Raw genomic sequence first — 27,133 nt, 5'->3', positions numbered from 1 at the left:
AAACATCCCTCAGTAATGTTCTCTGAAAGTACTGTAAAATGCATATATACTTCAAGAGTATAAGAACAGAGGACTTGCTACTGAATAGGAAACACATTGATTAGGGATGTTTCTCACACCTCAGCATTAGTGCATATCTTCTCAGTTGGAAGAGTCTGTTTTAGCTAATAGACTTCAATCAAATTTAATAGGGGATTTACCATTCATATTCTTTTCATTTAAAATGTTAATTACATATTTTTAAAACTTAATAATTTTTTTATATATATATTTTTATACAGACATACACATATGTATATGAATTAATAGATCAGGAATATTTTCTCAGAAGCAAAACAACAAAAGTTGCCTGTGCAACATGAGTAAGCCTTAGAACCACCTGTTGACTTTGTCAATATGCTGTATACCCTTGCGTGGACAGGTATTTGTAAACACCAGCCTTCATCATTCCCAAATTGAATTAAAATTTGGAAGAAGTCAAGACTTTTTACACTTTCAATAAACACAAGTGCTTTTTTTTCTATTTAGTTTTTCTTATTATTTTTCGATTTTTTCCAATGAAGATCATCCTCCAGGTTTTATGTGTCCTAAAATAATTATGAGAATGATTTGTTCAGTTAACGCTTGCCACTAGTAGCTACAATCCTCTGGTTAGCATGAAATAATCACCTGTGTTTTGATAGCTGTTCCTCTGTCATCAGATAGGCAGGTGCAAGGCTGAAGAAAGCACAAGTCTGGAAGTATAAACTAATTTATTCTTTCCTTCTGCTTTTGTTAACAGTTCAAGTGGACTCTATAGCTCAAGAGCTCAGGTAAGAACTCATGTCATTTATTTTTTTAGTTGTATTTTCTGATTATATCAATAAATTCATACCAAGGGTATAGCTATTTAATAGAAAATCTAGCAAATGCTGCAATATGTATAGATTTAGTATTTCTCTGACATAGGAAACTTGAAGCAGATTCACTTTTTAAATATATAAAAAAATAAAAGTCAAAAGCTTAGCAGTAATTATGTAAGCATAATTAAAAATAATGCAGTAAATATAATGTTCAGGATTCAGATAGGTTGTCTTTATCTGCAGCCAGTGTCAGAGCACACAATAAAAAAGTATGATTTCTGATCAGTAATAAATATTATAACATCTTAACATCTCCACATTCTAAGAGACATTAGTCGTTATATTGTTTTGTTAGATGACTTGTAAAATTGATAGTCTCTGTAAATTACTGTAAATTCTAAATGCACAAATTACTAATTTTTCATCAAGTACTTGCTGAGTTTCACATTTTACTGAAGTAGAAGCAAGTACTTCTTAAATTTGTGTAAAGCATGACATTTCAGTCAAAAACAAATTCTTCAAGGATATATCAACAATAATCTAGTCAAATTTTTATATTACTATTTTGATTTTAGTAATATTTACATCTGTTCCCAATAGCTGTTCCACAAGTCTAGGATAAAATTATGGAAAGACTGCTATATCATTGGCACCAAATCTTCAACAAAGAACATGTACAATCAAATTTGAGTCTTCACTAGGACAAGTTCACTCATACATTTAGTTCACACTAGTTCACACATCCCCCTCAGAAAATATTTACAGGTAAATCCTGAATTATTCATCCAAATCACAAATTCTGCAATATAAATCCTGAAAATATTTTTACAAAAACTATTGGGAATTTTGCTTAAATTAACTTCTTATACTCAGTCTTCTTCATCACACACTAGTGAGCTGCTCTAAGCATAGCAGGCATCTGAAGTATGTGATTGCGGGCACATCCATCTAGGGAATAAAAGCAGCAGTATGTAATTTATTTGATCAATCAAAATGCCACTCTCTCTTAATATAGGGCATGAAATATTTATAGGAAGTTATTTGCAGTTAAGACATTATATTTTAGAGTTTTGTTTTATAATAAAACTGAGGAAATTATAAACTTCTTATATATTTTTGACAAACAGAAGTGGAGGCTAAATTTTCAGATAAAATATTCATGGTGAGGCACTCATTCAGCTCTACCCTGAACCTCATTTTTCTGTACAGCTTCATTTTTCTGAGATTTAGTGCTTCTCCTTTTTCCTCTGTGCATCCCTAATTTATGCACCAGAAGGATGCATTAATCCAAAGAGGCAGTCATCCAAAAATGAGGATGGTCCATGTGTTCCTCAGAGAAAAATGTTTGAAAAATAAAGGATGTGCAAGTTTCTGCAACATCAGGGAAGATGTAATTTATGCATTATCAATTACTATAGGTTTTCCCAAGCAGTTCTGCTTTCCCTGTTAAATACATGCTATTTTAGGAAATACAGAGTCACAGATTACTTTTTCTAGCAGAGGTGTGCAGTACATCTGTAAAGAAATACACATTTGTTTAAAACACTGAACTAAACACTAAACACTAAACAGAAGAAATATATATATATATTCTATCCCCTAACCTGGTGTTTGTGATTTCTACTATTCAAAAATTCATATTGGGTATTTCAGCAGTCAAATGCTTTAGTGACATGCAGGTCAGGTGATCAACTTTTGTGAATTTATTTATTCGTGTGTGAAAAATAACCCAGGGGCTTCCTTTTGAAAATGTAGCCTAACATATTCATATTACTCACACCCATATTACTGTGGAAGAACTATTGAACATTCCTCAAGAATTAAAGAATGAAAAAGTCTATTTCATTCCCTGGATACAGATACTGGAACCACTGTCTTTTCTGAGCAAGGTTCTAAATGCTGTGTTGGCTGACAAATTTAAATCCATGCTTAATTAATTTCCCCTTTTCCCCTGGCTTATCCTATCTGACAAAGCACTTTTGCACTCCTTATTGAGTTTCTGTTACAAAGTGCCTTGGGATACTTATACATGAAAAACACTACATAAGCTTACATGCTCATATTGTATTATTATTAGTTTTGTAACATTGATTGGTTCTAGAGTATTTGTTAGCCTTTCTTTTTCTTCAAGTTGTTTCACAAAAGTAGAGAATTAAACAAAAAGCAAAACAAAGAGTTGCAAACACCAAAAATGTATGAAAATTTCTATCATAAATTTCTAGGGTTGCATTCTTGCTTAACAGAATTAAATGCCAAAAATAAAATAAGTAAATAAATAAATAAAATCTACTGATTTCAAGAAAGCCAAGATTTCACCAAGAAGTCTGGCAAATGGTTTTGTTATTATCAATCTTTTCCTGAGAAATAGTACTTAGAAATTAAATTTTAAGGAAAACATCACTTTAAGGCCGAAGTATTTTTTGTCGTTATTATCATTTATTTGCTTATTTGTTTTCTGTCAAGTAAAATAACTAAAAGTTCTCTTGCACAGTACTTTTTTAGAACATTGTACTTTTCTACCAATTACTGATTACCTATACACAAAATTTTCTCCCAGTACCTAAAGGGGGGGCTACAAGAAACCTGGAGAATAACTTTATTAGGAAGTGTAGTAATACGTCAAGGTGTAATGGTTTAAAGCTAAACAAAAACAAACAAACAAAAAGGTAAAATTAGATTAGCTCTAATGAATAAATTTTTTAGTCAGAGGGTGGTGAGGCACTGGAACAGGTTGCCCAGTGAAGTTGTGGATGTCCCATCCCTGGAAGTGTTCAAGGCCAGGTTGGATGGGGCTTTGGATAAACTGATCTAGTGGGAAGTGTCCTTACCATGAAGGGAGGGTTGGAATGAGATGATCTTTAAAGGTCCCTTCCAATCCAAATATTTTCTATGATTCTATGATCACCCCTATTTAAATGCCAAACTTACATTGATTTTATGTTATTACATGCTTTGAAGAATTTCAGATTTAAAACCCATATAATTTTCTTCACACACATATATTATTAATATTATTATTAGTTCATAATATTTTTCTATTGTATCTACTGTATATTCTGTAGTGTTGAAGCATAGTATGCTCAACTTGGAAGATATTAATCACCCTTCAATACAAAACTTTCTCCTTTCAGCCTTAACTATTTACTTTCAGACTACGTTTTAATTTTTCATACTTGAGTTATAGTGTTATAGTCATTCCATTGGCAGCTAAACTGTCCACAGGAAGAGATCAATTTTTTTATCATGACCTACACAAAACAAAACACAATATGTGGTAGAAGTGAGTGCTCAAACCAGGAGCTTTCTGTCCCATACGTTCAAGTTGAACCTGACATTTTTCAGGCATAATCTCTCTGTTGAATCCATCTTCTGAAAGAAGCAGAAAGAAGTCTTCTCTTAGATGGTTTAGTCATGGACCACTGAAAGGACCAGGACCTTCAGCTGTGTTAAGGATTAGAATGAAAACCAAAGGGAAGTGAAGAATATTGGTGTGATGTATTCTCATTACTGCGTTCTATTTAACAGATGGGATACAGTATGATGAACCATCTGTAGGTTATGGAGAGGCATCTGGGTCAAACCAAGAAAGAGCAAATTGGATTGATCCAAGCATGGGATTACAAAAGCACAGATCAGTTTGGCCAGGTCCATGTCATTCTGTTTCTCAGTTAGATACAGGTGAAAACAATTCTGTCTGGCTTCTGTCACTAATGATTAGTGAAGACTCCACAAGGCACTTATGTTTCAAGTCCTGAAGAAAAAAATAAATTTCTGTTGGCTATAGTTACTTACTTTCTATAGTGTTGGAACTTTTCATCAGAAGGACCATTTCTTTAAAAGTAAGAAAAGATACTTTTTATCTAGAACCCTTGGTTCAGATAATTTTGGGTATTCAGATTAAAAGGTACAGTATGGATAAAATAGAGAGATATGTCTTGAATGTTTTAGCAGAGAGGTGGTAGAGCAGAGTTGCCTTGGATGTCTCATTGGTAGAAGAAATAACAAGGCATTTCACCCTGTGCTGCTGTCTCTTGATTGGGAGAATGAGAAAGCAGGAAAGCAATCCTGCAGTCCATGGTACTGAAATATTTCAAAAGGTTTATGTCACTAAAATGTATTCCTCAAATTTAATCAAAATGTTTAAGAGGTATGTCAATATAAATAACAATATTGACAGAATAGTGAAATTTTTCTAACTAAAGTACTTTATATTTAGTACTGGTAGATTATATGTATCCTGCTATATCTGAGCTCTAGTTTCAGACAGCAATGGAATGAAGGTAGGTTTGATGGAGAGAAGATAATTTGGCCAGTCAGGAAAAGTTCATAACATTAAAAAAATGGGTTGTGCATTCCTAAATGCATTTAAAAATGAATGATTCAACAGTAACTCTTTTTGTGAGTTTCATAAAATAATGTTTTGAAGAAGAGTTTGAATGAAAAGAAAGCCTGGCCGATGACCTGAGAAAGAGGTGAGCAGTACTTTGATGATGGAAGGAGAAGTGGGCATATGAAATAAATCACACAAAAAGGCTCAAAACATTCCTCAGTAAGAATTGCGATTGTGATTGTTTCATGTAGCTATTACCTTCTCAGAACTCTTATCCCAAAAAACTGCCTACAGCTGAGACAATGACTGAGAAAGTTATTTGTTCCTAACCTGCATGTGGAAAACTGTCAGGTTTGTTCTTTGGGTTTAACTTCTGCTTCCACAGAAATTGCTCATGAACTCAAGATTTCTGAAAATGATTAAGATAAAGCACATTTGTTCTAATCTCGAATAAGCATAATTGAAAAAGAACTGAGGTGGACTCTTGCATTTCCTGGTGACTCATCTGTCTTACTGGCAGAAGGTGTGGGACTGTCCTTGCAGTCCTTACTTTGCTTTACAGAAACAAAATGTGTCCCTGAGTCCAAATAGACTTAGAAAATTCTAAATGAAGATGGTCAATTTCCATAGAGTTATGTCAACTGCCAGGGTATTTATCCTGATTTTGTTTCAGATATTGTGCAGACAAGTCTGAGCTTGACAAAAATGTTGGGTTTTTGTTTGTTTTCTTTTCAGTTTAATGTTAGGTGTTGATAGGTACATTCCCAGCTCTCTTCTCCAGTGTCCTCTGTGACTGTAAAATGGCTGGGACAGAGTTGTGTCAAGTTGTCATTCAAATATTTCTCTATAATACATTAGGCATTTCATTAGAGACAAAGATCTGTATCACGCTGTTTTTTTTTTTGATAACTGATTTTCAATTACACAATAAGCATTTATCTTAATATTCTCTATTCCCAGGATCTAGTACCAGAATTATAAGTTAACAGTATCTATTTCTTGCTCTCTAGTCTGGAAGAGAAATTTATCTGCCCTGGCCATTTGGGTATCAAAATGGTTATGAGTCTCAGAAAACCTCTGCTTCTTATTCTATGACTTCTGATACAATCAAAGCTGTCATGATGCCATCAATTATATTTGTTAAAATTCTCAAATTTTATTTCTTTTTCTTTTATGATGACACTGTTAGATTCTTAACAGATTCAGACTAGCATGCTAGTCAGTACTTTCCTCAAATAATCTGTGGAAATCTATGTTTTTTACTAAGGAAATATATTTTGAAATTGATGTTTGATAGAAATATTGAACAGCAAGCATTAGCAAAAACTGAACAATCAGTACATGCTAGTACAAGCAAGTGTATGGTGGTCACAGAACTAGAAAAATAATAATGTTTAAATTCACCTAACCTTATGTCTGTATCTTATACATCAATCACTCTCAACTAATAAGACTTCATTGGACTGTCATGTCTAATATCGTTCCACATTTCTTTCCTCATCTTCTAGTCCCACATTAAGAAGACTCAAATTATGAAATCTATAATGCTGTCCTTTTACTTTTCCCTTTCCTCTCCTTCTCCTCTATTCTTCCTTTCCCAGTGCTCTGATGAGATGAGGGACCTCAGACTTTTTGCCTTTTTTTGCAGCCTCATGTGGTTTTATACTTCAGAAACAGGTTATTTTTTCAGTACTGTTAAACCATATTACTAAAACATTAAACAAGAAAAAATAAATAAGCACAGAAATAAATTAAAAATTAAAATGCTTTCCACTTCAGATTTTCTGCTTTCAAATGTTCAGATAAGTGGGTTTTGGCTTGCATATAATTATGGAAGTGTTGTATAATGAACATCAAATAAAATATTTTTTCATTGAAATATCATTCTTTAAATGAAATTGCAAGATGGAATAGAAAATTCATTGTAAAAAAATATTACTGTTTCAATGAAGAGAAGTAATATGATATGGTTCTACGTGAGCCCAAGTAATGACATTAACATGTTGCAAGTAACCCTGAGGTTGTTAGTTATTTGACTTAACTATTTAGTGAATTGTTCTGACTAACCATTAAGAGAGCTGAAATAGGAACTCTAATATTGCTTTTGATATAACAATGGCTGGAGCTGTTAATTACAATGAATGGTAAGTACTGTAGATATTAAAATATTTTGATAAATACACTGTGACCTCTACCTTTTCCTCATGGATTTATTTAGAACATTTAAAATTAACATTTCATGTTTTGATTTCTACTTTATTCTTATTTTATTTTATACTTTATGTGTGACTTGTCTAGGTTTTCAAATGACTAATGAGTTAGGTAGGGTTCTATCATAGAAACCCATTTATTATACAAACTCACAGGTCTCATTTAATGTCTACTACGTCCATTTCTCGCCAACACCTCTAGTCTCAGTGTCTCTTTTCTCACACCAATATGGCATTTTATTTGGTTTTGTTTTTGCTGTGTACAATAATTAGTTTCAGTATGCTTTTTTTGTTTTGTTTTGTTTTGTTTTCTGAAATTTTTAGTTTTATAATATATAGCAAGTCTGCATCACTTTAATTGTGGCTGGCAAACGGATTTTTTTTTTTGCATTTTTTTTTCTACCTGAGAGCTTGTTGCATCTTACAATGTCCCTTACCTTGAACTAAAACTTTTACATTATTTAATGTAGTCCAGGAGTTATCTTCCCCATCACCACTTTGGAGTTCAAGAGCACACAGTAAATGTCATCCATACATGTGAGTTTAGAGTTGTGTATGCCCTAATGCTTTCTGCTGAGTGACAGAATATATCAGAACATCATAGCCCCAAATGATTTTTTCCTCTTATGGCAGATCTTTTTGGATGACAACAAGCCATATAAAGATTGAAAACCAAACACTGATTTCTGTCTCATATATATATCAGTCATGAATTAAATACTATGGCTAGCTGAATTGCAATGTCTGACTGACATCAAGAGCAGATTCAGCCAATAAAAAGCAAGCTGAAACAGACTGTACAGGCAGAAGATAGAAAAGAAACTAAGGTAATACAGCCATGGGACCTCCTTCTGCATTAAAGGAAGGTACTAGTACCCTAGTACCTGCAATTAATTGCTTATGGCTTCATTGTCTGCTATCAAAAAATCAATAAAAATAAAAAACACATAAGTAAACAAATAAGTAAATAAAGTCTTTTTTATTATTTTATTTTATTTTACATCTTCTTTAACCAGACAGTAGTTACATGTATAGTTTTTAATGAAAAGTTTATTGGGTTTATCGGGCTGATCGCTCACATGTAAGACTTTCTGGATCCAAAAGTTGAGAGGATGGTCTGTAGTATTACCTAGAAACTTAAACAATTCTAAGCCAAATTCTTGGCTTGTGTCCCACTAGAATTTGTTGACTTACTGAACCTGAACAGATTGAGTGAGTGAATGAAAAAGAGGGTAGGGAGACTGGATTTGGCCCAACTCTTGGGTATTCATTTTTATCACTGAGATTAAGAACTTCTTGTGTTCCAGGCCGTAAAAAATAAGTTTCCTCTAATCTGGCTTTTCCTAAAAATAACTTATCTGTTGTGAAAGGGTCCAGATCTCCAACTCTATCTATATGGAATTCTTGATCAATGAGCTATAAAATAACACCCTGAAGTAGGTATTCATTTCATTAATATTGTATTTAAATTAGAATATTTATATGCACTTTTTTTTTTTTTTTTATCTGAATATCCTCATGATCCTACAAGATTTTAAAAGTAAAACAGGAAACTAGGAAAACAGAATTAGAACCTGTGCTGTTCTCTAAGTTGCCTTTCATGTGAGGAGAACCATAGTAAACTGTAGATTAAAAAAATGGGGGGGGGGGGGGGGGGGGGGGGGGAGAGGGGGAGATAATAAAAAAAAAAAAAATGATTTTATGAGCATGATAATTAAGTTTTGAGTTCTTATTCTAATCAAAACGTCTGTTGCAGACTAAAATCCTTGTCCTCGGGTATCACAGTGACTGTGAGACATGGGTAGACTTGACCATGACTGCATGCCTTTTCCTATGTTATTGCTGACTTACCATTGCTCCACTCTTTACGTGCTTCATTTTATTTGCTCAGTCATTTCACAGTCCAATTGTTCTTTTTGGTCAGGTGGCCTATAACATTTAGTTTACTGTCTGAAACATCTCCAAGATCAGTTCATAATAACTCAATACCACTACCCATTTCTCCCCAGCCTCTTCTTATGGGGCCTAATAAATCTTCTTTCGTGAACAAGGATGCGGCAGCTTCTTTGTTTTTCTTGTATGTCATTTAAAAATAAAATATATCTTTAATATCATCATCCAGCCAGATTTCAGTTACACCATATTTCACCATATTCATTTTACACCATATTTTCTCCACATCTGCCAGTTCTGTTTCCTTTTTCCTAGCTAAACCTTTTGTGTATAGAGACAGACACTTTAATACCCCCAAGTTGCTGAGGTTATTTTCCTCTATGTTAGTGTTCATAAATATGAATTTCCCTTTTATCTTTCTTCCCATCTATACCTCATGTGCATTCCTTTCATCTTAGTTCAGCCCTGGACTGAACTTTTCACAACTCTGACATTTTTAAAAAAGAGGATGGCTCAGATATGCCGGTAGCCTTTTCTGTTTGTGGAAAGCTTTTTAACCCTGGGATGATTGCTACAGTGTAGAGGAACAACCCCTGTCCCTTTCACAGATACAACTCGTAAACCAAGGGTATAGGTTTCTTAAAGACAGAAAGAGGTGAAATGTGTATATATATATACGTATATATATACGTATATATATACGTATATATACATATACATATATATATATTATGTTGTGTGTGATATTAATAAATGAGAAACATTCCAATTTTCTTAAATTATCTTCAGGAAAAGACATGCTATATTGCTGAGCTTCTATCACTGCTTCAGTGACAACAATTCACCAAACCTAAATGGTTAAATTATTAATTTTTTTTTTTTTTTTTTTTTTTTTAAGCACAGCTTATTGGTTTAAGCTCTGTGAACTACTTAAATGGGAACATTTTAATATCTCAGAATGTTGTTTGAAGAAAATTACTCTTACCTGATGAATTCTATTCCAGATTATTTTTCAGGAATTCTCAGCTGGAGTATTTCTCTGGTTTAATTCGGTCTTAGATTGTCAGTAAACTGTAGCCTTTCCTTTGATTACAGTTTTCACGGTTCCACATTGTTACTCCTTGAAGTTTTTCAGCTAGTCAGTGTGTTGCCACCTGTAATTGTAAAGCAAGCAGTTGTTTCTGGATATATATAATTTTCCCACACCCCCAAATTCACAAATCTTTCTTACTTTATTTTTTAATTATTTTTAGGTAGATAGTCACTTCATTTAACCTGTGCTCCAGCATGTTCTACTATTCAGGGAGAAACTCACTGATACACAAAACATCTGTAAGTGCACTATCATATCCTACTTAATAGAGAAACACTTGCTCCACCTTCCTCCCCAGCTGCTGTCATCCATCTGACATTGCTGTAATTTACAGGACTTATTTGGTTTTTCAGTTGCAGTGATCAGACAACCTACCCTCTGTTTCTTTGGGGTCCAACATTGTAGTTCCTTTCACGAACCTCCAGCATTCTTAGTTGATGCAATCAGTAACATCAATGCTTTTTCAACAGATGTCATCAGTCCTAGGAGCAGATCATAAAATCATAGAATCATAAAATGGCTCAGGTTGGATGACCTTAAATATCATCTAGTTCCAACTCCTCTGCCATAGGTAGGGACACCACCCACTAGATCAGGTTGCCCAGGGTCTCATCTAACCTGGTCTTGAACACCTCCAGGGATGAGGCATCCACAACCTCTCTGGGCAACCTGTTCCAGAGCCTCACCACCCTCTGAGTGAAGAATTTCCTCCTCATCTCTAGTCTAAATCTCCCCTCTTTTAGTTTAAAATCTTTGTTCCGTCATTATCAGATTGAGCTAAGAGTCTCTCTCCATCTTTTTTATAAGTCCATTTTCTGCATTCAGTGATAGTCATTTATCCCGATTATCACCAGCTTACAATGAGCTCAGGACTTTTTTGTGTGAGTTTGGGGGATTAGAGACCTATAGCTATATCCTAAAGCTTTGGAAGCCACTAGACATTTAGTTAGAATCCAGCTCATCTGTTTCTTAGATAACTAGCAGACATAAGAGGGGACCAAGTTAGAGAGACATTCAGAATTTCTGTTCCTTTTCAGTATCTTTACAGTCTTAAATTTCTTAGAAGAAAATCTGACCATGACAGACATTTGTAAGATGTTCAGCTGTGAGTGATGCATCCCTGAATCCTAGAATATCAAATTTTGCCTCCTGCAAGGAAAAAAGTAGTATTTGACTTCCAGAGCATTGCAAGTCATCTGAAAGCTTGTGAACAAAAGTTGATCAAGGCATAAAGCAGGTGGAAATATCAGTTATCGGGCTAAATGTACCCCGGATTTTACTAACTATGGCCATTCTTTGATCTGTTATCATGTTTTTCCAACTCAAAGGTTGCTGTGAAAAAAATAAAATCCACTGGAGGTCTGCTGGAAGCCTTGTCAACAGATCAACAGATGAATGACAAAAATCTTTGCTGGCTACAAAGTGGTTAAAGGTTATGTTAAAGGTTTGACAAACACATCACTTAGATGAACCAATTAAAAAAAAGATTGGAAAATGGGAATGATAATTTTTAGCAATAGAAAAAACTATATATTGGTAGTATTTCTTAAAACCTCTCTCTTCTGAAGTATTGCTTTGTAAAGGGAAGTCAGTGCACTGTCGTATCTGTATACGACCATTTCCTGCCTCAACACATGAAAGTAGGTCTTAGATTTTAAACTTTTGTATCATGTAACTGACACAAGATTGTTTTTGCTAGCTGAGTCATTGACCAAAAAATAATACTAACAAAAAATCTTCTGATTATGAATAATACTGAAATTATTAATTATTCATAAAATTTAAGTACAGTTAAATTGGAAAAAGTATGCATTTGCTTTGGGCTCATGACAAAAAGAGCTTCTCCTGTTTTATGAGCCTCAGATTACCAAATAACCTTGACAGCTGAATCAGTGTTCCATGACAACAAGCAGACCATTGATAAATAGCAACAAAACTATTAGACGTTGAATTTATGAGATGAGCAATAGAGAAACTAAATTATAGGTTTACCATTTGACAAACTACAGCTTGACAAATCTTTGCTAATGTATATGTGTGTATGTGTGAATGCACATAAGGAAAAGAGAGAAATAGAAACTTTAAGACAATGATGAACTCAACATGCCATGAATGTTACAAAGGCACAGATATATTCTTTTCATAGTAGTAAAATTCTCAGTGTCCATTATCAATCATTTCTACTTTTAAGCACTGTAATGTAGAAAAGAAGGGAAATAGAATTGCTTCTAAGTGGTAGACCTTTAAACTGGCTCTTGCAAACTAGTAGATTCCAGTTAGAGTCATAAACAATAGTATAAATAGTCAACGCCAAAAGCAAGAATATATTATTCTAGCATTGAAAAATCTCTGTCTGGCCTATGAAAACCAATTTGCATTTCCTAGGAAAGAAGCAACAACTGTTTTTGGTTTGTGTTTTTGTGTGTGTGGTGTGTTTTTTTTTTTTTTTTTTCGTCCTCCTGTGGTAGGTGTCAAGAATTATTTTATGTAAAGTGGCAACTCTTGTATTCACTTATCTTAAAATGATGGGAACTATAGAGGAAGTCTGTGTGTGTGGTGTTCATGTGCAGAAACAGATATGATAAGATAAAGAGAAACTTTCTAAAATGAGCAATGTGCTTTCAGGCAGATCTGTATGTAGGCCTCCTGTTCTGACACTGATGAAGCAACTTTTGATTTACTGCTGTAAATGGTGAGCAAAACTGATGCCTGAAATTTGACCGAAACAGATCTTCAAGTTACTTTTTCTTCAGAAAGTTGCTCCATTGTGATCCAAAAGAATACACAGGGGACTGTGAGGTCATATGAGCAGCCTTAATCAAAGCTGTCTCTGCTCTTGCCAGATCATGGTAGTTATAGCCAAGTGGGATTCTTGTGTTCTCATTTCCCAAAACAGGACTGCAGAGAGCAGGTGGTAGTAGTACCCTGTCTTGTCTAGTATGTGGCTTGCTGATGTCTGTGTTTGTGGCTATCCTTCACAGTTGTGGTAAAAAACCAATGGCTTTAATAGCTGCTGTGCCAACCCACAGGGGCAGGGTTGTAACATTAAGGTACTAGAAAAAGGTTGTACTTGGTGAGCAAGAATACAGCAATCATCTTACCTTCTGATTATGTTTTTCCTTAACTTGACTAGAATATACACGATAGTCAGACAAGTTACATGTTTAATGCTGAAGAGCTAGATGAAGTTCTGTGACCTGTGTTACACCAGAGGGCATACTAGATGATTTAATAGGAAATTCTGTTCTAAAAATCTATTAATTATGCTTGTGTGAGAAACAGCTGTAGTTTTGTCAAAGGGGAATTAAACACTGGAAATTCATCTTGTCCTAAATACTGGTATGGTAGCTACTGGAAGTAAATATGAAGCTTGACAAATAAATGAGGAAGATTCAAAGGTAAATCTAGTGAAGGTTTTGGTTAATAAAGCAACAGCATGAGAAGTGTTTTCAAACATTTGTCATTTATTCATTTTGTCTGAAACAACATGAATGGTATGAACTGTTGTTCAAATTATGAATTAAGAAACACTTGATTGTACTTTCTTAGAAACAAATTATGCATATTCATCTGCACCACATCCATCTCTGATGTCTGTTATATGGATATCATTTCCAAGGGGACACTTACTCTGTTGTGATTCTGACCTTTAATGTGATATTCATGTTATCCTCTATTAATAAACAGAGAAATAATTGAGAAGCCATAATATTTTCAACTACAGCAGGTGGTTAGTGTCCAGTACTGCTGATGCCCATAACATTTGAGTGCTCAGAAAAGAGGAATATATGCTGTGTTTAAGATACATATGGTAGAATTTTAACACCCCCCTCCAAACTGCAGATCTTCATATTTTCATGTCCTTCATATTTGCAATGATGGTTTGCCAAAAAGGTGCTTAGCCAAAATTGATATTTTTTTAAAAAACAAAAAGCTCAAGTTAGTCATATGTTTTCATCCAAAACAATCAGAACCTGAGCCAATTTACTGCACATAAGATACCTTGGAAGGATTAATTTATGCTGTTAAGCTTGTAATATCTGTAACCACTAGGAGTTCTCTGAATACATGGATTTTATTTTTATTTTTTTTTAATCTTACAGCAAAGTCGATGAGCCAAATGCAAAATCTAACACCTAAGGGCATCTTGTAGATTTGTAGTGCATGCTGGAGGTGCCTAAGGTTGAGAAACCATTGAGTGGATTACACAGATTTGTATAGGTAGTTTTTTCATCCCTGACAGCTATAATATGAATGATATAATTCATACTACATAAATTTATTATAGTATTGTGTGTGAGAAAACAATAACTCGATGCAAAATCACTCACGTAAAAAGTTATTTAAAAAAGAGTGTTGAATGTTCAGGACTCTTTAGTGAGGTATTGTATGAAGTAGCATCTAAATGCCATGCAGATCAGATGCATAGTGGCAAAAGCTTTATTACATGCAAATTAATATGCAGACCAATACTTGTATCTTGTAAGCTGAAAAACAAACAAACTAACTAACAAAAAAAAACACATATCAAATCTGCTAAAAATGTTCTTCATTAAAAAAAAGTAATCTCTTCTCATTTCGTTCATCCATAATTTAGGCATCTAGACTGGGCAAGGCCTTTTCCAGGGGTTAGATCACCCAGTTTATCAGGTATATCTAGTTTTTAGAGGGATCATAGAATCATTGAATATCCCAAGTTGGAAGGGTCCCAAAAGGGTCACAGAGTACATGTTCTGGCTCCACACAGGACCACCTAAAAATTAGACTGTCTGAGAGCATTGTCCAAACACTTCTTGTATTCCAAGAAGCTTGGTGCTGTGACTACTTCCCTTGGGAGCCTATTCCAGGGCTTAGCAGTCCTCTCAGTGAAATTCTTCCTAACATCCAATCTGAACCCTCTGGTGAAACCTCTTTCCAGAGTCTATATAGAAGCCAAAGAAGAGCTAAGATTAGACTCTTATGGCTGAAGCTAATGAAATGGAACCAATGCATGGGACTGATTCTGAAAGAGAGACTCAAATTGCAAAATGTTCTGAAGGTACAGTGTTTGTCACATTTTCTTTTTTCCCCAACACAGTTTTATAATAAACAGCTTTGACATTCTTCTTCCTATAGAAAAGTCAAGGAAGCTTGTTCAAAAACACTAATTTAAAAAAAAAAAAAAAGAAGAAGAAAAAACTCAGCTTTTTCAAAAAAAATATCAAAGCAGCACCAAAATTCCTAAGCAGGCACAACCAATAGACCTGTATATATCAAGAAACGTGCATATTCCAAGATGCTGTTGCAATTGGGTTAGCCCACACAGGTGTGGAGCACTGTAATAAAGAGGGGAGTATTGAATAGCATGAATGGGGCCTGATGATTGCATCAGGTGTAAAACTACAAAACACAAATTCAACATTAAAGGTATAAATTTATGGTATCCCTCCACCCTGATTCTGTGTGGCTTCTTTTTAGTTAATATCAACAATAGTAAAACCGGTTGTTAAATTACATGCTTATCTTAACCTTAACTTTATACTAGTTATCAAAACAAATGAGTAAACTTCTGTGATCAGCAAAGTATACAAGCACAAATATTCATACTGGTAAAAAGATAATGAAGCTAAAGGATTGAGATACCATAACTGGTAGTGTATGTTTCCCTTTAGCTGTTTCTCTGGGTCATAAACCCAGCCTATATCTTCATTCATCTTTTCCTGGGTGTATTTTACTGCATAGAAGAGTTTAGATTAACATATGTTTACTTAAGTTTAAGTGTATTCAGTTACAGGCTTTTTTTTTTTTTTTTTTTTTTTTTTCCCTCTTCTTCATTCCCCTTGCCCCAAAGAGATTTTGGCAACAATGAGAAGAATGGTGTATTTGCCTGTGTTCTGAAACTCAAGTACTTGAACTAGCATTAAATATCCTCTAAACACAACTTGCTGAAACTGCAAGTGAATTAATATTTTGTTAGTCCTCTCCTCTATACTAAATTTAAACTAGAGGATGGTTGTATATTTTTAAACAATTTACCTCTCACTTCTCCCACTTCTTTCTCTACCATTGCCTACTGATCATTGCAGTGCCTACAAATGCTCGATGGCTAAGAAGAGAAAAGCTGAAGAGCAGATTTCAGGCGTACCTGTCAACAAAAGGAAGTCCCTGTTAATGAAGCCCCGCCACTACAGCCCCAGCTTGGAATGCAAAGAAGAAAATGAAGACAGGACAGATTTACAGGACGATATCAGTGTCCTCGAAAGCAGTTCAACTCCAGGTAGTCATGTAGTGTAGTTCTGCTCAAACCTGTATTCCACAGAAAGGGAGCTATGAAACAGTATTTTCAAAAGGATGCAAAATGTGTTTGGCTTGTAATGGAGTTGGAATGGTGCATTTCTGTCTAGATTTAACCATCCAATTATTTTATACAAACTCTTCCTGGGGTCTAGTAAATGCTTTGTAGGTCTCACAGACAAGCAACTACTGCAGCAGGTCAGATATAGAGCGGCATCTGCTTCTCCACCAGCTCTGTCAAAAAACAAGGTTATGCCCCCACTGAGAAAAACACATTTATGAAGAGCAGATTTTCATGGGAATATATAGAGCTCTTAGGAGGAAAAAAAAAAAAAAAAAAAAAAAAGCTTAGCAAAACATTGTTGACTTTAACATTTAGCAAAGCAATTTCATGCATATGACTGCTGCATGTGTTCTGTTTGACATGATTATTAGACTCAGCACTTTTATACATGTTATTTCAACTCTGCTAAGCCAAACTAGTCCAACAATTTATAGAAACTTCTGCAATGTGTATGCTACAAAATATGAAGGAGGATGAGGAGACAGAAAGATGCATGTCTTTATGGCTCTTTCTTCATTATATATATATATTTATATATATATATATTCAAGATGACCAAGAAATTTCAAACTAAAATGGATGTTTTAAATGTCATCCTGTACAAATTGAGGAGAAATCCATAGAGTTCATACTGCATGTATTTTAAAGGGAAAGGTCATCATTTGATGACAAATATCAAGATAAAAACAAAGTGATCTGGCACTGGGAAATTACTAATCATAGATATTGTGAAAACGGAATGAATTGTTGGCTATTGCAGGAATTGAACAGTAAATTATTTTCTTCTCTCTTTGCCCTGTTTCTTGTACAAACTTCTCAAATATTTTGTAAGGAAAGAGAATTGAGATTAGGAATTCAGACCTTATCCATTTTAAATAGACTTCCCTTGGAAACAAAATGTCCTCACCCCTGTCCTCCTAATTTTATACATATGACTACTACAAACAGGTAGAAGACAACTGTCTTTCATATTAAAGAGTCAAATCCTCTTCTATTTTAATCAGTGGAGGGTTCTATTTTAATCAGTGGAGGACTCTGTCATGTTTTTATATGGTAAAGATTTCAGACAATTGACACTCATAAGTCTTCTAGGGGTCTCTTCCAGAGATCTGCATCCCATAGGTGTGAAGGCCTAGAAGGGAGCTCCCTCTTCAAACAGAGCATTAAATAATGTGATACCCAATCTCTCTCTCTCTCTTTTTTTTTTTTTTTTTTTTTTTTGGTGTCATTACCAAGCTAAATTCATCAGACAAAAACAATCATGGATCTCAGTGCCTGTCTAGACTGTAAGGAATATTATTATCCTCTAACACCAGAAATCTGAAGGGAAGCCATTTGAGTAAGAAATCTGGTACTTTTCTTTTTTAAAATAATACTAATAATAATAATAATGATAAAATATTCTTGCATTTATTCACTCTGGTTCCTGGCCATCCAGAGCCACCCTCAGTAATGTGTTTTTCTTTCCCTTATGTCTGTCCTCTTCACAGATTGATAAACTCACTGAACGGAAAGCATTTTAATGATTGTACAGGTAGAACTTGTGCCATATACAGATGAACCTAAGTTATTTATTTATTAAAAGGCAAGTGTTGGCCCAGGTCCATTTATATAAGCGTAGAAGAACCCTTTTTACACTCAGCTATTCAGTCAAAAGAAAAAAAAAATCAGAAAGCTTTATTTGATACTGATTAGAATTCTCCCAATCTGCTTATGTCACTGGTAATATGAGCTATTCTTTTTGTACTAGTATTACTAGAGAAAGTAGTTATAAACAAGCTTCAGCTAGAGCATTAAACTTGTCTGTATATGTAGGTTTATTTTTAATCTCTTACTGTAAAATTGCTCATTTAATTGTGAGTTCATAGTTCTTGTTACATCTGTTAATGCTTCAGTTTTTGTATTGATGGAACCATAAACTAAGCTGAGTTTTGATTATTTTTTAAGGTAAATTTGGAGCTTATAGAATGAAAAGCAAAGCTGAGACAGCTGTACCATTAAGATTTGTTCAACAATAATTTTAAAACATTTAACTTAAAGAAACTCAACATTTTAGCACCAATCATAATGACTTAAGGAGCAAGCAACTAAGTTATGAAGCATTTATGTTATTTTTCATCTTTCACCTAGAAAAATAATCAAAAAATAGCTGTTAGTATTATCAACCTTTTTGTTTGTTTGTTTGTTTGTTTATGTTTTGAAGGGTGGGAAAACTTCTTTTAAAACTAGAACTTCTCACTTCTTGAAATGACCTAGTGATGTTATTGCATTCTTTTCCAAATGGCAGAAAAGCAAATAATAAAAACCCATTTAACTGAAGTTTGTTAGAGTGCCAAATCATCATTCTTAACTTGCTGATATGTGAAAGACAACAGACTTCTTTATTCAGAATACTACAATGTGCATGGTACTGGACCAGCTGCTAAAAAGTTACATTAAGGTTTACAGACATTTTTTTTAAAACATAACTTTATGCACATAGTGCACAAGGCCACCTCTCCCTGCATGAGCCCAATTTTCTGAAGAAGAATAAGAATTAATCAATATTTTCTTTTAACATATAACAAACAGTTGAACCAAACAATTATGTAAACTGGAAATGACCCAAAATGCTAACAGTTTGGCAGCAGTAAAGTGAAATGCATTGTGGTGCACATGTGCATTTTTGTCCCCCTTTTCCCCTCCACAATAATCTGCACTTAATAGGAATATTTTAAACTATGTAGCTAAGCAACAGAGGTAATTGTTGCTTTCTAGAGCTTTTGTTAGGCACTCTAACACAGCCCAAATATGCATAATTAGGTATAATGTCTATAAATCATTATTGTACACATGTGGGTAGTTAAGTGGATTGAGAGAATAGTTCAATGAATTGGACATATTCACTGAAAATGCTTTTTATTTGTTTTCTGTAGTTCATAATACTTTAAAATTATCATAACCCTTTACACTTTCTCTTAATAGCTCACTGTGTTATGGAGAGAAACCTCATTTGCATTTTAGACTATGCTTAATTTATTATTTAAACCTGGAGTTCTGATTCAGGAGAGGACAGATACATCTTGGGAAATAGTCTGTACTTGTTTATTCATCCTCCTTTCTAGGAAGTAAAATGTTAAATTTTTCAGTTTATGTTGAATAGATCCCAACAAAAGAATGTACCCTATAATCAGCATTATTGAAGGGGCTAGTGTTGTGACTAAATTCTTCCCTTCATCCAAAAATGCTTTTAGTTACTATGGCAATATTTACTTGATCCTGGCAAACCAGTGTTGATTTTAGAGAGATAATTACCAGAAAGGAAGATGATGGAGATGTATTTTTGAGTGTCCTTGTCAGAGGAAATGTTTATAAAAAAATTAAACGAGATACAAAAGGCATATTGTCTTCCACACCGACCACCTCTCCTACATGCAGCCTCTATTACCTGCTGGCTGCTGCTTTTCTTCTGAAGAAAGATGTTTATAAAGACAGGATGCACTTCAGTGGTGTCTTTAACAAGTCCTTTATGAGTCTGTACATAACAACCATTTCTGTTTGCCTGTGCATGACCTGATCTATCGCTTAATGTGGCAATTGCAATGGTGACCAGGAGCTTGCCCTTTGTGAAGTATTGATGGTTTTTCCACCAAGGTCTTTCCTGACTCAAAAAGTAATTAGGATCTATTTTTGAGAAAATATTTGGGAATCTTAGATGAAAGAAAAGTGAAAATAGTTTAGAGGAATTTTTAAATGCATGTGCTTGTAAATGTATATGAATAGATTAAATAGATTGTGCATATATGTATTGCACATTGTATTTATACAAATACGTATGATGGTGTGTGTTCTAAAACAATACATACTTTTACCATCAGCAAAAAATGGCAATATATTTATTTTGCATATAGCTTTGGAGCAATAATATAAAGTAGATATTCTGTTAGAAGGGCTTTTCCTCATGGTACCAGCAGTCATTTCAAATACAGATTTGGTGAATTCAAAATTCAATCATTTCAGAGTACCTTTGAGTAAAGAAATGGAAATCGTTAATATCTTCATATCTCTTCTAAAGGATACAAAAAGCAGTTATTCTTACATATTTTTTTCTCTCTGTTTTTTTTTTTTTTTTTTTCCTTACACAGAGGAAAGGAGTCCAAAGCCATCTGAGGAAACCCCTCATTCGGGTGGGCAAGATAATTCCAGTCAAAGAAAAGATAACTATTCCAGCTATCAAGATGCCATGGCCAAGTCTTTGATGAACATGGGAAAATTAGCAAAAGATGCACCCACTCAAGCAGTGACAGAAAATCTAAATGATAGTGGTATTCAATCTCTAAAAACAGAAAGTGATGACATTGATGAATGTTACATGATTAACTTAACTGAAGGAAAGGAAAGGACTGTTATTTCTGACCCCAAATATTGTTCATCTGAGGAAAATGAAAGTAACTCTGAAATCATGGATAATGAGTGGGACAGCTCCTCAAATTTCTCAGAAGAAACTAGTGTAAAACCCCATCTAACTCAGAAATATATTGTAGAGTGTAATCAACCTAGCATCCTGGAAGTCCCAGAAATTAAGAAGGAAGAGGTAGAACTTGGCCCTTGTGAAACCCTTTGTGATTCAGAAACAGAGCTAAGAGCACCCCAGGAGTCTCACCCAGATCCTTTTGAGAAGAGAATTCAGAATGCATTCCCTGAAAGTGAAGAAGATGACAACGAGTGCCTGTCAGAAACAACAGAAATGTCAATTGAACTGGATAAAGCAAAAGGGAACTTGAGTTTGCTAGAAGAAGCAATAGCTCTGCAGGCAGAGCACGGGCATGTTTTTCACAGCACCTACAAGGAACTGGATAGGTTTCTTCTGGAGCATCTAGCAGGGGAAAGGAGACAAACCAAAGTTATTGACATTGGTGGGAGACAGTTATTTAGCAACAAACGTAAGGAAGTATTTTTTTGGCTGTTGTTAATGGCTTAAGCATTTATCCTGTGACTGATAAAGCATTCTGAGCTAGGTTTTATAGCAACAGTAAAGAATCTGGAATTTAGCTGGTAATTTTGCTAATTACGTACCTTCACACTAGTGCCTTACATCTAACCAGGTTAAACACTGGGTACTTGGCATCCTGCCAGACCGCTATGTGAAATGATCAGTAATGGCTACTAAAAGGGCTCTGTAGCTGGCACTGACACTCCTCCTCCTCCTTCTCCTCCTCCTCCGCTTCCTCCTCCACAGAGCGCTAATACATACCTCCTGAATTTCAGCAGCCAAAAAAGTAGGCATTAAAACCGTGCTTAAGGAAAGGTTAGGGTGAAAAATTGGCCTCTTCCATACATACCACCTAATTCCTAAGCCATGTGTTTTCCGAGTTCTGTCTACTTCACGTATCAACATTACATTTTACTACAGCCAGGAAAGCACACGCCGTGCTCTTCTGCCTCATTCACCATCAGTAGAATTACCAGTAAGTTCCAAAATCTTTATCGTTTCTGGTGCTTTGTGACTTCCTACGAAGCTGCAGGAACATTGCTCCATTTTCAGTATCTAATTAGGTTTCCAGAAGTGGAGATTGAAAAGATTCTTGTTTGATTTGTAAACTGGGTTATCTGGTGTGAAAATCCTCAACTGGGGATAATTACAGAATTGACAAAAGATGTCACTTTATAGGCACATTTTCTGCTGTAGTAAGTAACAATATATTCATCTGTCCTTTGACCTTTCCTTTTTTGGCTTCCAAATATAGTGAGGTGACCACAGCATTGCTGCAATTTCTGCCTTCGTAAAACAAATAGATTTACTTTGGTATTTCTAGAGTTACTTTTAACACTTTAGAGCATTATGTTAGAGTCCATTTATTTACTTTTGTGGCATTTGTAAATATTAGAGTATTTTAGTTATCTAAAGACTTTCCCATATAACTGACCATTTTATTTAGCAGTTGCAAGTACACATATTTTCTGTTGTATTCAGGCAGAAAATGCATATCATCCATCTTATTTTTCCGTTTGAGTCTTTCCATTAGCTGTACATGGAAGGTGTTAGTCTACCTCCTTGTAAAACTACATTAACCTTTATTTGCTCAGATGACTGTGATATATGACAGAATTTTGCAGATATTTTTTTATCCTGAGACCAGCTTTGTTTACCAGGGTTCATATTGGAGTCAATGTGACGTTCTCACAGCACACATAGAAAGGGGGTATGATGGCAAGCATGGCAAAATTTGGCCCTTCCTGATTTTGCCTCATATTATTAGTCATATTTTGCAGGTGAGTTCAAAAGTTACATAAATGGAGGAACAAGGTAGGCTTTCTTCAGGCTGTATAAACACTGTATGATTTTAGTCAATGTAGCACCAGGCACTTTTTTTTTTTTTTTTTTACTTTACATAATTAGCTTTTTTTATTATTATTTCTGGTGCTGAAAATCCACTATCAAATCCATCAGCTCTTAATTTTCTTTCTTGGATGCTACATCAGAAAAACATGGCTTAAATTTACATTTTCCTATCTTTTTAATGATAAACCTTTCCAATTACTGGGGAAAAAATAAATTATATTTTAGGGTCCCTCGTTATTTTCTGTCAACCACTGCAGCACTTTCCATTTGCAGTGATTCTAAAAAACGTGGTCTCCTATTGATGTTCCATCTATTTGCTTTCCTCCCTATTTTTTAATTTTATTTTTTTAACTTAAGTCTTGCCAAGAAGTTTAACCCTCAGCTGTCTCTGTCAATCCTGTCCCTGAGCATGTCCTACCTTGCAGTCCAACAAAATGAGCTTGAAGGAGGCTGCTCCCTGTGCTGGCTGCAGCTGTTTTCTCCCCCAGCACCGAATGCTGTTGGCAGCCAATCACAGACTGAGCTAAAACCATCCTCAGCAATTTATGCGGCCACTTCCTCCTGCAGATTTCTCACAAGAGGTTTTCTGGACCAGAATTCATTCCTTGCGCACTCACACTTTTGATCCTGCACTGGAAATCAAATAAAGGCTTTCCGACCAGTGCTTCTTGCACAATTCTACATGCTTGTAAATAAAACTGGGAATGCACTGTGGCTATTACAGAGTGGTAGCTCTGGGGCTGGGCTGAGACCTTGCCTTTGAAAGGGTATCGGCTGCTCCATGTTTTCATTATCATTGTGGGTTGTTCCACAAAGAGGCATTGCCTTGTGTACCAGAGGGAGCTGCTTGCCTTGCCTCTCAAATATAAAGTGGCATGTATTCAGTTTCCTAACAAAGAACCTACTGACTACAGATTTGTGATATTTAAGGAATGGCTTCTGTATGAAATGCTTTTATGTTTATTTGTTTGTTTCACACCTCATCTTTTATTTTGTTGTCCCAGATTCCTGAAGCCTGACATTAACAGAGTAAAAGATTGCTTCTGTTGTTTTTATTTTTTTATTTATTCCCTTATAGATCTTGCTGTTGGCTGATGCTGCCAGTTTTCTGGTTTATTGGATTGTGGCTTCTGTCCTCTTTGAGGTTCTGAATGGAAAAAAATGCTACTGCAATCCTAAAGCTATACAACTTATCACATAAATGGTGTACTGAGAGTGGGGAGCACACAGTATAAAAAACCTAAAGAGATGCTGAAATCACCTAAGTCTGTGTTAAAACTTTGTATAGAAATAATGTCTGAAGTGCAAAATAGATATTAACATCCTGATAAGATCACTCAGCTGAGTGCAGGCAGGGTCTAAAACAAATCAAAATCCTTATCTGATTTCTCTGCAGATTCACCCAGACCTGAAAAGAGAGAAACCAAATGTCCCATCCCAGGATGTGATGGCACAGGGCATGTGACTGGGCTATACCCCCACCACCGCAGTCTCTCAGGCTGTCCACATAAAGTTAGAGTGCCACTAGAAAGTGAGTATCATCAACCTGCAGTCCAGAGTAAGAACTGGATTTGGCCTGGTATTGGGTACTCATGCTGGAAAAGAAACCCTCTTTTTCTGGGGGAGTCTGAGAGGAGCCATCCAGCTCTTGGCCATGGTCCTACTTCCCATACTTATGAAGTTCAGGCACTACTTAGCAGCAACACTACAAATAGCAATAGACTTATCTGGTGGCCCAGGAAGAACAAGATCAGATCCAAACCATCCCCATGCTGTAGAAAGACCTGCATAATGTAGATTTATGAATATTGTGTGCTGTATGTCAGGCACAGAGAACAGAGATTACCTGTCTGCTTCAGGCCTCTGACTTGATTTGCTGTAATCACCCACCGAGGCTGCTGTTTTCACATTGCTGGTAGCTTAGAGGACTGGACATGGCGTACAGAGATGTTTCCAGTGTCCCCCTTACCACTGAGCTCAAAGAAGTTACTATCATCAGCACATCACAACAGTGGTCCAAAGCAAGTCCCTGTCCTAGGACTGTAGTATGCTAACCTTTTTGTGGCCAGTCTAGCCTGAATTTCCCTATTTATTTCTAGCTGTGTTGATCTGATTACACTGGTTTGTGTGTGAAATCCTGCAATGTGATGCAATGCCACGTTGCATAATAAGCCAAAACTAAATGTGAAATTAATTGTTTAAACAACATAGTCAGATTGTTTTCTGTGGTGGGATACATAACAGTAAATTAAAAGGATAGTTGCAACTTACTGGTGTTCTGTTTCTAACTGCAGGTCTATCTTCTTTTATGTATTTATTTTAATCTGCTACTAAACTGTATTTTTTGAAATGTCTTCTGAGATTAGCAGGCTGCTGTATTTGGAAGGCTCCAGCAGCATTAACTTTTTTAAAAGTTAAAATTAATAAGCCCTTGTTGATTATCACACTTCTAATCAGATATGTTCTCCCTGCTGACCAAAAATACATATATGTATCTGTAACCACAATTTATTCTTTGATAGAACAAACCAGTTTTCCTGAAGTACTGTTCACCCAAAGGGGGGAAATGCAGTATTGAAATCATAAGGGGAGACATACAAAGATGTATTCTGTTTTACACAGGCATCACTCTTAGTAAAGACGATCCACATGGAAGGGCATAAGAAAAGTTCATGCAACAGGTTGTAATCACTGTTGAGGGTGTAAATTGCTGTTTGGAGGAATGATCAATTTTTCTAATGTAGATTCAACAAAGGACAGATAATCAGAAGTTATCAGCGTTCAAAGGGGCATACTCAGAACAGATCATCTTACGAGGCAGAAGGCATGAAAATCATTCCTGTACCTGAGAACTTGTCCTCCCTCAGCCAGAGGGAGATTCTAGCTATAAGTAGCCCAGCTGTGGGGCCTAGGACTCCTCTATGGTCTCCATTTTTTTATTTACTGTGCTAACAGTGTGTGAAACAGAGGACTAAGGACTTGGTGACCAAACATCCTTGCTAATTTCTGCCTTTGCTCTTTTGAAGTCACTAGAAAAAATGGTGTGCATGGTGGAAGCTACACTACAACCACACAACAGTAAACTGATATATCTTCGAGTCAATGGTCTTGCTGCACTGTAGGTCCTTCACTTCTCCTCTTCTTTTGGGGTCAAAATGTGACAAAATAGAGAATCTTCTGAGTCTGTAAAAGAAATGTTCATCTTTTTTTAAAGCATATATATATATTCACTGATATATGTTATTTTCACTTTTTTCTTTTTTTCTTCCTTAGTTCTTGCCATGCATGAAAATGTTTTAAAGTGTCCCACACCGGGATGCACTGGAAGAGGACATGTCAACAGCAATCGCAACACACACAGAAGGTAGTTTTGAACAGTTCCTGTCTGCTTAAAATCTAGCATGTACTCATGAATAAATTGATGGTCATGTCTTGGAATTAGATGCTATATACTAGACTGCAGAATGTCTATGAACAGCACGGGTAATCTGTATTATTTATAAGAAGATAATTGTGTTTAATTTTATAATATCAAAAATTGCTTCAGTACTGAGGATAGAAAATTCCACTAGTCTTTTTCACAGATGAGATTTCAAACTATATTATCACTGTAGTGTTCACAGTGAAACACCGTCACATAAAAGAAGTAGGAATAAACAAATCCATTACAATTGCTACAACTGGTAATCCCAGTGGAAACCAAATCCTTTTCTTTCTGCACTACTGACATGGTAGTCCTTGGCAGGAACTTCCCATCAAGGCACATTCTGTTTTAGCAAAACAGGAAATTTTAAGGACAATACTTTAGAATCCCCATAAAAATGAACTCCATTTATTAGCCTCAGGAATGTCATCTTCCTGCTTGGAACACCCTTGTATGTTTAACTTTCTGCCTGCAGGGAGAAAGCAAAATATAGGAAAGCCTTCCAGACAGGCAGCTGGGGAATCACAGCTGGGCTGCAGGTGAGGCAGAGAACTGAAGCCACTGTTGTCAGCACGGCTCCTGTCAGCAGTGTTGTCTGCTGGGAGGCAGCAAGCCAAAATATTCCATTATAGTTCTTTTGGAGGGCCATTCATCTGCAATAATATATTGTCAAACTAATGAC

At 35.3% G+C, this 27,133-nt stretch overlaps 1 protein-coding gene and 1 long non-coding RNA gene across 5 annotated transcripts in view; one reads left to right on the top strand and one right to left on the bottom strand.

The window, feature by feature from the left end:
* The window catches only part of ST18 (ST18 C2H2C-type zinc finger transcription factor), a 195,164-nt gene that overhangs the window by 126,054 nt on the left and 41,977 nt on the right, over nucleotides 1-27,133 (top strand). For all 4 annotated transcript variants that reach the window (XM_035318970.1, XM_035318968.1, XM_035318969.1 and 1 more), the window contains 5 exons: nucleotides 782-812; nucleotides 16,434-16,624; nucleotides 20,830-21,627; nucleotides 24,424-24,558; nucleotides 26,301-26,391. In XM_035318970.1, coding sequence (XP_035174861.1) covers nucleotides 782-812; nucleotides 16,434-16,624; nucleotides 20,830-21,627; nucleotides 24,424-24,558; nucleotides 26,301-26,391 — 1,246 coding nt within the window. The remainder of the gene's footprint in view (nucleotides 1-781; nucleotides 813-16,433; nucleotides 16,625-20,829; nucleotides 21,628-24,423; nucleotides 24,559-26,300; nucleotides 26,392-27,133) is intronic.
* LOC118162655 lies at nucleotides 15,552-23,509 on the bottom strand. Its single transcript, XR_004748553.1, has 3 exons — nucleotides 23,446-23,509; nucleotides 16,384-16,492; nucleotides 15,552-15,683 (listed from the first exon to the last, which is right to left on the bottom strand). It is a non-coding gene; the product is annotated as an uncharacterized LOC118162655 (long non-coding RNA).

This window comes from Oxyura jamaicensis, chromosome 2 (assembly GCF_011077185.1).
Source record: "Oxyura jamaicensis isolate SHBP4307 breed ruddy duck chromosome 2, BPBGC_Ojam_1.0, whole genome shotgun sequence".
Taxonomy (NCBI): Eukaryota; Metazoa; Chordata; class Aves; order Anseriformes; family Anatidae; genus Oxyura; species Oxyura jamaicensis.
The sequence above is the reverse complement of the archived record's forward strand: the minus strand, read 5'-3'. Positions and strand labels throughout refer to the sequence as shown.